This window comes from Danio aesculapii, chromosome 5 (genome assembly GCF_903798145.1).
Source record: "Danio aesculapii chromosome 5, fDanAes4.1, whole genome shotgun sequence".
NCBI lineage: Eukaryota > Metazoa > Chordata > Actinopteri > Cypriniformes > Danionidae > Danio > Danio aesculapii.
In genome coordinates, this window is record NC_079439.1 from 21,481,297 (window position 1) to 21,493,821 (window position 12,525).

At 34.3% G+C, this 12,525-nt stretch overlaps 2 protein-coding genes across 3 annotated transcripts in view; both read left to right on the plus strand.

Annotated features, from left to right (window-relative positions):
* LOC130228996 (coronin-1C-A) overlaps nt 1–2,719 on the plus strand; it is a 116,066-nt gene extending 113,347 nt beyond the window's left edge. For both annotated transcript variants that reach the window (XM_056457540.1, XM_056457541.1), the window contains one exon: nt 2,014–2,719. In XM_056457540.1, coding sequence (XP_056313515.1) covers nt 2,014–2,133 — 120 coding nt within the window. In that variant the 3' untranslated portion in view covers nt 2,134–2,719. The remainder of the gene's footprint in view (nt 1–2,013) is intronic.
* A 4,915-nt stretch (nt 2,720–7,634) lies between these two features.
* Nucleotides 7,635–9,751, plus strand: selplg (selectin P ligand). The gene is made up of 2 exons (XM_056456868.1): nt 7,635–8,023; nt 8,480–9,751. The coding sequence occupies exon 2, from the start codon at nt 8,480–8,482 to the stop codon at nt 9,329–9,331; it is 852 nt and encodes a 283-aa protein (XP_056312843.1). The 5' UTR covers nt 7,635–8,023; the 3' UTR covers nt 9,332–9,751.
* The last annotated feature ends 2,774 nt before the right edge of the window (nt 9,752–12,525 follow it).

Genomic DNA, 12,525 nt, shown 5'->3' on the forward strand with positions numbered 1-12,525 from the left:
CCTGTGGTTTAAACACACTGTGGACACAATTCTATTCAAAAACAGAACCCATGTGTAATTTCTGTCTGATACAGAAAAGCAGTAACTCTTTATATGAATTTGTTTTGAGCTCGAGTTTAAAAGCAAAATGAAAATACTGTGAACACCCGAGTTTAATTTAAATGGCACCTATGATGAAAATCGTCTTTCTGAAGCTGTTTGGACAGAACTGTGTGTAGGTATAGTGTGTTGACAGTCATATTGGGATGACTTAAAGACAATAAATCCCTTTTTTTAATTTCCTGACGTTAATAATAGGATCCAAATCCCTTCCATTTTGAAGCCCACTGCAACGTGACACAGGAATGTGGTTTCCCTGCCCACCGATTTGATTGACAGCTGCGTAATAACATGTCTCTATAGTAACGTGTATAATTATATCAACAAGACAGGATGTTCGCAAAGCAACTGGGATTCAAAGATCTGTTCAGCTCTCTGTGATCATCAATAATTATCAAAAGTTTAAAACGTTTTTAAAACAGCGCATGTTTGTAATGAATTACAGCGATTTTTCCATCTTTAACACCACAGCAGCATGTCAGTACAATCCAGTTTGTGGATGTTAAATCAGGTCTAATATGTGGATATTAACATGCAAAATTACAAAGTTAAACGTGCGCGCCTTGTGTGACTCATCGCTGCAGAAAGGCTTGAATTAACTCCACAACAAATGCATCAAATAATCATTGGGAAAGTTCTTACTGTAGTATTTCTCACAAACGTTACGTGAGATTTGCTTCCTTCATGTCTGTCACTGTGCTTTTAATCTGATGACCTCAGCCATAGATTGAGGCACACTCTGACAGGCACATGGCAATGGTGGGCAGGGAGAACTAACATTAAAGGCACAGGCAACAAAAACAGCTACTCTGTGTTCAGAGCAGAAAATTCCAATGCTCTGAAATAAGTAATCTGATGGGTGTTTTGAGCTGAAACTTTACAGACACATACTGGAGACACAAAAGACTTATCTTAAATATTGAAAAAGGGGCAAAATAGGGGCAAAACTGCAGACAACAAATAATTTTTCTATGACTTTTCCCAATAGAATTTATTAATTGCAATTCTGAAGTCCTCTTTTTTTATTTTAATTTTTTTTTATGTGGAAAAACAACCACGTTCCTAGTTCAAGTGAATCAAGTGGCAGAAATAATTCAAAATTTGGCTGATTTGATTTTGTTTTTATTTTTGATTTAATTGATTTTATTTTAAGCATTACAATTGATCAGCCAATACAAATATGTGCGTCATTCATTTTTTTCCCTTTGAATTAAAAAAGGTTGATGATTTAAATGAACAAATTTACAACAATATTTCTTTCAAACTTTAATATTTTAATGGGATTGTAAATGATTTTAGAGACCAAAATTGGAAAACTAGGTGGTTGTAATTGTGGTACCTATTAATTATTCTAGTCATAACTCGCAGATATTGAGACAAAACATTAGGTTTATTAAATTGTTTAATAGAGCAAGGAGTTTTTTACAGTATTTCCTACAATATTTTTTTTCTGCTTTATTTTTTATTTCGGCTAGAATAAAAGCAGTTTTTAATTTTTTTAAAACACTTTAAGGTCAACATTGTTATTATTCAATTGTCTATAGAACAAACCATCATTATACAATAATTTGCCTAATTACCCTAACTTGCCTAATTAACCAAATTAACCCTAGTTAAGCTTTTAAATGTCACTATAAGCTGAATACTAGTGTCTTTAAAAATAGCTAGTAAAATATTATGTACTGTAATCATGGCAAAGTTAGAAGAAATTAGCTATTAAAACTATTATGTTTAGAAATGTGTTGAAAAAAAAAATCTTTATTCAGTTAAACAGAAATTGGGGAAAAATATACAGGGGGGCTAATAATTCTGACTTCAACTGTGTGTGTGTCTATATATATAATTTTTTTCTTTCTTTCTGTCAGAATCGTATTTAACATTTATCTTTTCATTATTTTTCCCATTCCTCAACAGAAAAGCGAAGCTAAGCTGGAGGAGGTTTTGAAAGAAATCAAATCTCTCCGAGAGCTGGTCAGCAGTCAGGAAAAGAGGATCGGCAAGCTGGAGGAGCAGTTGTCTAAAATGGACATCTAAAGGACCCTGCAGACCCCTCCCACTTCTTCTCTTCAGGATTTCCCATTGGCCAGGTGGGCGGGACCCGTCACTGCCAATCACCATGACAGCGTTCCGTCTGAAACCTGCCTCGCAAAGACTCCAACCAACATTCCAAAAATCACCTATTCCTTTCGCAAATCCCGTTTCCACCTCAGAGCCATTTGGAAAACTAGAAACACCTTCCGTTTCGCTCCAAAATTTGACCCGTTTCGCTTCTTACTCCAAATCTTTCCGCAAACCTGGTGTTTTATCTGGCATTCTTGAACAGTCTTAAGGTTGTTTTCTTATTAAAAAATTGTGACCAAAACGTTTCGCAGTTATATGAACTTGATGAGCTCAAAGTTTGAAGTAGCCCATCAGTATTGCAGTTTCCCTCTCGCCCTACTGAGTTGCCAAATTTATAGAGGATTTTGCCACCTCCCTGACAGTATTTGACCAGCTTTTTTATGTTGTACTGATAAGGGACAAAGCAATATGGAGGGGAAATCACTGGATTTTGTTTTTCAAATGTTATAGCTGTCTATCTAGAGAATAAAAATAAAGATTTTAATCAAGCCGGCAAACATGTAGAGTCGAAAAAGTTTACAAAACTGTACTGGAAAATCACACAGATGTCTCACTGTGCATGAACCCACATTTTAAGATATTAATAGGCCAAATAGTCTAAAGAATTTCTAGTTTAAAGCCAAATATGTGCTTTTCCTACAGCCTCAGACACTTGCTAGCAAAAAAAAAGTCAGTTTTTCCCCTTACTAATCCATTTTGACACATCTGCACTTTTGTGAATGAATCCAGAAACTTTCAGGTCTCACCGCATACCTCTAAAATGTCTTCTAGTTTCTCATAAGCTCAGAGTAACAAAGAAAAGCCCATGTATATTCCAAAATCGTAGCTTTTTTCCAGCTTGATAGCGCTTTTACTCTGACTTTGTTCCAGTCAGATGTCATTCAGGTCTAAGAAATGCTGTTTGCTTTGCTTTCTCACCCATTCCTGCAAAACCTGGTGCCGTCTACAACATCCAAACATGCAAACATTCGCATCATAGACCGTGACTTACAGCAAAGTAGTGAGTCACAATGATCGGCTTCCTTCCTAAAAGGCCTTTTTATGTCTACTGTGCTCTCTTAGCCAAGCAGAACCAATTCTCTGAAGCGCAGCTCATGTTGATGCTTATACAGCCGAGTGCCATACGTTTGAGCTGAAGAAACCTGGCTATTTTCATTGTTTTGTTTGGTTGTGTTATTGTTCTTGCCAAGTAGAGAGGAAACTGTGATTCTGTTGATCAGATTGCTTTGGCTACATCCTTTCATCAGAACATTCTCATTTTGTGGTTTTCATGTTCAACGCTTCTACACGTCTCGTTTCTGTTTGCGTCACTACCCCAGTGCCTCTTTCACAGGATTTGAAAAGCACCTTCTCTCCTCTTTGCTAAAGTCTATGAAGCAGCTTTCTAAAACACTCAGATGACCTCGAAGACGTTTGTGTGAAGCAGTACTGCAAAAAATGTGTTTCTTACCTGGAGTTTTGTCTTGTTTATAGTTTAAATATCCAACAATTCTTAAAACTCGAAGCAATTCTTTGACTAGTTAAAATGTTGATTTATTTTCAGAAATAATATATGACTTGTGAAGTAAGTTTTAGCTTTTTTTAAACAGTTAAATAATCTTGCCAGTGGGGGGGGGGGGTAGCTAAAATAATCTTGTTTTTGGTCTGAATTAAGATTAATTTGTTCAACGGTGGATTATTTAGCTTGTTTTAAGGAAAAACTCACCATGAAACATGTTCTTGACAAGTTAAAATCCTGATTTGTTTTCAGAAATAATAAATCGAAATAAAGTGAGTTTTAAATTTTAACAAAGTGAAATTTTGCCAGTGGGGGTAACAAATAGTCATGTTTTTGGTCTGAAATAAGATTCAATTGTTTAACGGCAGATTATTTAGCTTGTTTTAAGAAAAAAACTCATATCATTTTGACTTATTATTTCTGAAAACGAAACATAAAGCCTTTTCTTGACAAGTTAAAATGTTGATTTGTTTTCATAAATAATAAATCAAAATTTTAAATTTGTCGAAATGAAGTGAGTTTTAACTTTTAAAAAAGTGAAATTTTGCCAGTGGGGGTAACAAATAATCTTGTTTTTGGTCTGAAATAAGATTCATTTGTTTAATGGCAAATTATTTAGCTTGTTTTAAGAAAAAAAATTGACTTCATTTTGACTTATTATTTCTGAAAACGAAACATAAAGCCTTTTCTTGACAAGTTAAAATGTTGATTTGTTTTCAGAAATGATATGTCGAAATTAAGTGAGTTTTAACTTCTAATAAAGCGAAATCTTGCCAGTGGGGGCAGGGGGGTAGCTAAAATAATCTTGTTTTTGTTCTGAATTAAGATTAATTTGTTCAACGGTGGATTATTTAGCTTGTTTTAAGGAAAAACTCACCATGAAACATGTTCTTGACAAGTTAAAATCCTGATTTGTTTTCAGAAATTATAAATCGAAATAAATTGAGTTTTAAATTTTAACAAAGTGAAATTTTGCCAGTGGGGGTTACAAATAATCTTGGTTTTGGTCTGAAATAAGATTCATTTGTTTAACGGCATATTATTTAGCTTATTTTAAGAAAAAAAAATCATATCGTTTTGACTTATTATTTCTGAAAACGAAACATAAAGCCTTTTCTTGACAAGTTAAAATGTTGATTTGTTTTCATAAATAATACATCAAAATGAAGTGAGTTTTATCTTATTTTTAACAAATAATCTTGGTTTTGGTCTGAAATAAGATTATTTTGCTTACCTCAACAGCAGATTATTTAGGTTGTTTTAAGGAAAAACTCATTATGTTATGGCATATTATATCTGACAAAACAAAACTGTATTTTTACTTGTCTAGAAATGCTTGAACAATGCATGAACCCACGTTTTAAGATATTAATAGGCCAAAACCTCAGACATTTGCTAGCAAAAAAATGAGTCAGTTTTTCCCCTTACTAATCCATTTTGACACATCTGTACTTTCTTGAATGAATCCAGAAACCTTCAGGTCTCACCGCATACCTCTAAAATGTCTTCTAGTTTCTCATAAGCTCAGAGTAACAACAAATAAACGCCCATGTATATTCCAAAATCATAGCTTGCTTTTGGTATTTTTACTTGTTTAGAAATGCTTCTTGATTTAAGAATTTGTAGGTATTTTGACTAAAAATAAGACAAAAACTTTAAGAAAGAAAATCAGTAAAGGCTTTATCGACAACAAGAACTCAATACCTCTCATTCTCTCTCTGTCTCTTTCTCTCTCTTTATTTTGGTGAAGTTTTAAAGTGAAGGGTTTGACTATGTAGGGGTTGTATTTATGGGTACAGATGTGCCAAGCTGGATCATCTTTAGGATGTGTGATGGATCCATGGCCTCAGGAGGTCTGGAGTGTGTGCTTTCAGAGGAGCGAATTAAGTGAAAAGGGTTTTTTTTGTAGGTTGAAAAGATAATACAGGAAGAATGGATTGGATGGCTGGATTTATTTTGATTCTTTGTAAATATACCTCCTTTTGTTTTAGTTTTCCTTTTTTTCTTTGCCTGTAGGAAGGTGTTTGTCCCATTTTGGAGTTTAATGATTTTAAAGAACCCATTTCCCTCATCATTATGCATACTGAGAGCATTTAATGCTTTTTGTGCATAACTGTTCCATTTTTGATCATCTGCTTCAATTCTAAAGAGTCTTACTGATTCCAGGAAAATAAAAAATAAACTGAACTTTTGGCACTTGTCTCTCTCTCTGTTTTTTGTTTTGTTTTTTTTTTTTTGTTTTTTTGGTTTCCCTATCCAAGCGACAGTTCACCAAAAAAAATTAAGATATACTCACTATTTACTCATCCTTAAAGGTTACAAGACACTCTGGAGTACTTTTTTTGAGTGTTGAGCATCAGTTAGCAGCTGTCAGCTTTAATTGTGGGGAAAACTGGATAATTTGGAGCTTTTGTCAGCTAGTTTCATCTTCTAGGTTTAAATTATTTTTGAGGCGGGATCTAAATCGGTGACATATTGCAGATCTGCTAGTGGAGTGATGCGTCGATTTCTCATTATTATTATTCATAGTGGAGTTTTCTTATGATCTTATGATTCATGAAAGGTCGTAACAATGTGTTTGTTTCCATGATGGAAACCTTAACCTCCTGCGAGCCCGCCCATTGACTTGTGTCCTCTGTAGTGGACGTTGCGTTTTCATGAATTTTCTTTGTATTTTTTAAGCTACTCTGTCAATTCTACTCTGTAATATGTCATTTGATTGGCTGGCATGCTAGGAACCACTTCTTACACTGCATCCAAAATGACTGACATACAAAAACAGCACATTTTATGGGAAGGAGCGAGGCATGTAAAATTTAGCTTTTTAAATGTTTTTTTATTATTATTATTACATATATATTTGTTTATTAAAGTGTCAGGAACAATACATTTAGCTTTCAAAGCTGTTAACTTGTTAGTGTTTCAGAATATCATCCTTTTTTAAATGTCCACTATAGTGGACACCAGGACCATCTTAAAGTAATCAATGACTGCATGTTGTAGGGGGCAGAACTGAAGCAGAGAGGATTCCTTATAAAATAGATTTAGAGTCTGACAATCAGACAATTGGAGTGACAATCAGTATTAAATCACTTTTATGTTAAATTAGTTTTGGATTAACCTCACTTTTTGTTTGTTTTTGTTTTGTTTTTTTGAGTTCGGCTCACTTTCAGACTAAACTGTTTCAGGAATTTCAATACAAAAGGAAAAAATGGCTTTTGTTTTGTTTTTGTTACATTAATATTGGATTATTATCCCTTTACAGCCATATCCTGTACAGTTTTGTTGTCTGAGTGGCAGTCGTTTTGAACTAAAATGGTCCTGTGGTCCACTATAGTGGAAATTACAAATAAAAACAAAATGTAAAAACTCTTAATTGTAGAATTTTTTTTTTTAACCCAAAGGATGTAGAAAATCACAGAAAAAAAAAAGTTTCTTTGGGTCTCAGGAGGATATATTAAGCATTTCCACTGAACATTGAGTTAAGGTTATCTGCATTCTTGTTTTGTCAAATTTGTTGTAGAAACTATGCAGTAGCCTATTTTATGTAATTTAATGCAGTTGCATCTGAAATAACTCCAAAATTACAGCCAATTCCCCATTTTTTCAAGTGAAAAGTCAATAAACGTCACGCATTACGTAGCTTATTTTATTATACTTAAATATTTAAACACTTTAAATGTAAACTTACACAATAACTTGAGCAGCTGTTTTCCCACACTAACTGGCTCTGTTTCGCTGATGCAGTGGTGTTGCTTTTTCAAGTTCAAGTTTAAACTGCGATTTGGTTGAACCTCCTTACTGAAAAAGGCCCTGTATCCCCATTATGAAAATCATCAGTGACTTAAAGATGTTCATTTGTTGCTTACAATGGAAACACAAACACTTTAGAAGTCAATAGTTACAGGTTTTCAGCTTTTTTTACAATATATTATTGATATTTTGTGTTCAACTGAAGTAAGAAACTCAAACCGCTTTAGATCAAGTAAAGGGTGAGTAAACGATCACAGAATTTTCATTTTTAGATGAACTGCCTCTTTAAAGTTGCATAGTTACAAGTTCTAGTTGACCGTTTTAGGGAACTAAGATATGATGTGATATTTAAGTCTCTCTCTTGCTCATTCCTGTTTGCGTCACAGTGACAGAACCTCAGCTTTAGCCTGACGCTTCATGAGGCTTTGACTTCCTGTATTTGCTTTTATTTTTATTTTTTTGCGTCGAGTAGGTTTCATGACATTGCGTTGTACATGTGAGAGACATTTCAAAGGAACTCCTAATCAACACAGCCAGCGATAGAAGCGGACGGTATGTAGTTCTTGTTTTCAGTAATACTATGTCTTAAACGAGTTTGGTTTATATGGTGTGGCCATTTTTGATATCCTTCAACTGCTTAAAGGCTGCATATGTAAAAAGGAAATTGTGAAAGACTGAAATTTTGCAGATGGTGAGATTTTAAGCAATTGTAAGATATTTTACACAGAGTACAATAAAGACCTTTTGTCATCTAAAAGGAAGTCTTTCACACAAACTGTCCAACCACATGGTATGGACTCAAACTCAACTTAGCCGAATGTACTTCCACTGAGTGATCAACATAATGTTTTTGTTTTACTGATAAACTTGCACTTATGCTCACATTTTCTTTTAATCTCCATTAAATATCCAAACTGTACTCATATTGGTTAATAAATAATAAAATAAGTCACATGTTGTGTAGCATAAGCACTTTTCTCTACAACAATCTCTCTGTTTTTTGTACAGATGGCAGCGATGGTGGCTAACAGACTTGGTTGTTTATCAGTTCTTGTTGTGCTGCTGACTTTAAGCAGCATGGTCACCTCAAGATCTCTTAGGATGAAAAGAGATATCAGTTCCAACATAACATCTACATACGCCAATGAAACGCAAAGCCCATCAACCGTAGCTGAAGAAAAAATGACCACCACAATCGAAACTCCAGTACAGACAGTTAATGTAACACCCAAATCAGTTACAAATTACCGCCATACTCCAGACTTGAACCACACCCAACAAATAACATCTGCAGGAACCGAGAACCTGACTGTCTACCCACCGGCAGAGAAGATTAGTTTGCACACCCAACTTCCCACAACAAATAACAGCACTGGACACACTGCGCAAGGAGGAAGCTCTGCACCCACATTTCCTGCGGCATCGGAGCCTAGTAAGGTAACAGAAAAGCCTACAACCACGTATGAGACTTCATCTCATGTCTCTATGACATCTAGAAAGTCAAGCACTGTAACAACCCACTCGTGTGCCACTGCCTCTTCTAAGCAAAACGGCCTTGTGGGTCGCTGTCTCATCGCCATTGCCTCAATGGCCGCTCTGACCACCATCTTCATCATCAGCACCATCTGCTTGGCTACAAAGCTCTCGGCGTACAGATACAGGCACAAGGCGCATCTTCTCCAGGAGACCGAGATGGTTTGTATTTCTGCTCTGATGAACGATACCGATCACCCAGTTCCAAAACCAAGACGACACCCTAAAAGTAACGGAGCGTTGATTCCGAATGCTGAGGATGGAGATCCTGATGGAGATGACCTGACTTTGAACAGCTTTCTTCCTGATATCGAAGGCCCTCTTTAGAGGAACAGAGCTTTATTTTCCTTTAAGGACCAAGAGTTTGCTGATGGGGGACAGAAATGTTTACTCTCTAACACTGTGGTTTTGTCGAGATGGTGTTGGTGCACACTTAATGAAGATGAATGATGAAATGCCTGGCTTTGAACTGCTATTTTATAGTTGGTTGAGCAGTATTAAGCTTGGTAGAGACATGAGACGTCCTGTTTTGATGTGTCAAAATATTGTGTAGCAGATGTATTTATGCAAGCACGGTCATATTCAACACAATCTCACGGCAATTCGGAACTTTTTGATTTAGTGGCTAATTAGTATGAATTCGTACGATCTAATTCGTACATTTTAGTACGATTTGCTCATCCCCCAATGACGGTTGGGTTTAGGGGTGGGGTTAGATGCCACACCTCCTTTTTAAAATCAGACAATTTCGTAACTGAACTAGTATGAATTTGTAGGAATTAGCCACTAAACCGACAAAACGTAAAATACTTACGTTTTCTCGTGAGATCAGGCTGTCGTATTATAATGTATGTTGTGAAAGAGAAATTTTAAATGATTAGGAACATGTCATATGGGTAAACCCCATGGTTTGAAGCATAATGAGCATTTAAATCAAAGTGTAATGATTTAAAATGACAATTAGTATTTTGGGGCTTCGCTATAATCCTTAAACAGGCTTTTAATTACATGCTTTTGACTTATTTTCATCTTTGTTTTTAGTTTTTTTTCCATTTAAAGAGATAGTTCACCCCAAAATGTAAATTTCCTCACCATTTACTTGCACTCAAGTGGTTATGAACTGTTCATTTCTTACTTCCGTTGAACATGAAACAAGATAATCGGTAGAATATTAGAAAAAAGTAGCCATCGACATCCATAAAGTCAAATACTATTTAAGTCCATTGCTGTTTTTTTAGTATACAGTGCTCAGCATAATCGAGTACACCCCATTTTAAAAATGAATATTTTAATCTATTTCTCAGTGAATATAGGCGATGTATATTGGTGCCCTTAAACAAAACAGATTTATTAAACCGATATATTTATTAAAATAATATTTTAGCCACCAAACATATTTAGAAATTGAAACATAATACATTTCAAGCAAAATATTGGGAAAAAAATTATAACCTAAAAATTTCAGCTAAATTTTATTTATTTTTTTGCTTCTTGATTTTTCCTCTTTTTTTTTTTATTTGTATTTAATATTTTTCTATGACATAAATTTGGCAGTACTAGTATTTGGAACGTTATCGTAACATTTTGTTAGATAAGCTTCAGATTTGGCTTCAGTACTGAGCAATCTAATGTATCTGCACAAATATAACATTATTTAGCTTCCTATTAAAAATATGAAATTAAAAGAGAGATTTGTAAGGGGTGTACTTATATATGCTGAGCACTGTATCTTGTTTTGTGTTCAACTGAAGATTAGTACAAGTTGAGTAAATGATGACAGAGTATTTAATTTTGGGTGAACTGTACCTTTAAATCGTTTATTGGACCATTTCAGTGTTGAAATACTGTATAGTTTCTGTAAGGCGCTCAGGCATTAGTGAGGCTTGGCAGAAACTCTTGCTGAATATGTTCTATTCCTGTCAGTGGTTCTGCTAGTGCTATATAATTTACTCTAACGGAGTGATGTTGAAGATTGTCATGGTCTGAATATAACATGCTATCATTGCAAATATACTGAAAATACATGCTTTCACATGTGCCTGGAAACAATTTGGCTTTTCTTCAGAAGTTACACACTTTACATTGTATCTATTAAGCAAAAATGGCCAGCAAGATGAGCACTGAGGAAAGCAGAAGAAGGTTGTTGGCATATATATTCTGCTTTTTATTTTTGTAACTATTTTATTTTATACTGTAGAATGTTCGTATTAGATCCTATAATATATACAAGTTCTTTATATACGTGTAGTTGACAGGTGAATGTTTTGCTAAATGATGAGAAAAGTCATTGTGTAATAATCCAGTTTTTGTTAGCTAAATTAATTTCAGAAATATTAAATAAATCATTCAATACAAATGACTTGAAATTCTTTTTCAGTGTGAACTGATGTATGTAAGCCATTTCACTTCAATATTGGGATTTACACAAGAGACTTAAATACCATCCAGAATGTGTGTGTGTGTGTGTGTTTGTGTCTTGTATTCATCATGTTGTGTGAACAAGATGACATTTTTTGATCCCTGAGTGGACATTGGCTCATAAATCACAGAATGAAGTATTTTGAAAATGTAAACATGCAGGATTAAGGTTGGGATTGGGGGGTAAAATATCTGGATTGTATAAAAATCATTACGTATAAGTCCCCATAAAGATAAGTGTGGGGGTATCTGTGTGTTTTGAGTCCATCAGAATAAATACCAAGGACATAAAGTGAGAATATTTTGGCCAGTATAAAGGTTTAGGTTAGAAATTGGGTTAAGGTTAGCTTTACGGTAAGGATTAGGGACTAGAGATTACTGTCAATGAATGTTCTCACAATGATAGCTGTGTGTGGGGGATGTGTTTATAGAGCAGAAATTTCCAAAATCTTGAAATCACTGCTTAGTCCTGTTTAAAGATATCTTAACAGAAGTAATGGAGCATTTTTGTAAACATATTTAGCGAGTTACATATTATGAAGCTCACCTCACTCAAAAAAAAAAATATATAGATATTGCTGCTTGTTCAAACTACTTATTTAAAATAAGTTGAAACCACAATTCTTGACATTTATTTTGGGACAACTTAATTGTTTTATGTTTAAAACCCTTAAAGTGTTAAGTTAACTTAATCAATTTGTGTTGGGACAACATGAATTGTGTAGAACCCTGTATGTTTTACAGTGTACAAAATACTTAAATACTTAATAAAAAAAAACCCTGATCAAAATTAGAAAATGCTTTGAGATTCCTCTCTTTTTTTAATGCTAACCTGTGTATGAAAGTAGTTGAAAAGGTTATTATTAATAATTCTTTAATTAATTGACAACCCCATTTTAACTGGCAACCTGACCTTACATTTTTCTCTTTGCAAGATCATTAAAGGTATAGTTAAATCAAAAACAACATTTCTTTCATAATTTACCCATCTTCCACTTGTTCCAAAACCGTGTGAGTTTCTTTCTTATGTTGAACAGAGAGAAATATATGCTGAAGGATTCTGGACAAAATGTGCTTCCAAAATCTGTTTTGTTTTACAACAT

Coding starts and splice junctions, on each gene's coding strand:
- selplg (XM_056456868.1), top strand. CDS start 8,480: ATGGCAGCGATGGTGGCTAACAGACTTGGTTGTTTATCAGTTCTTGTT.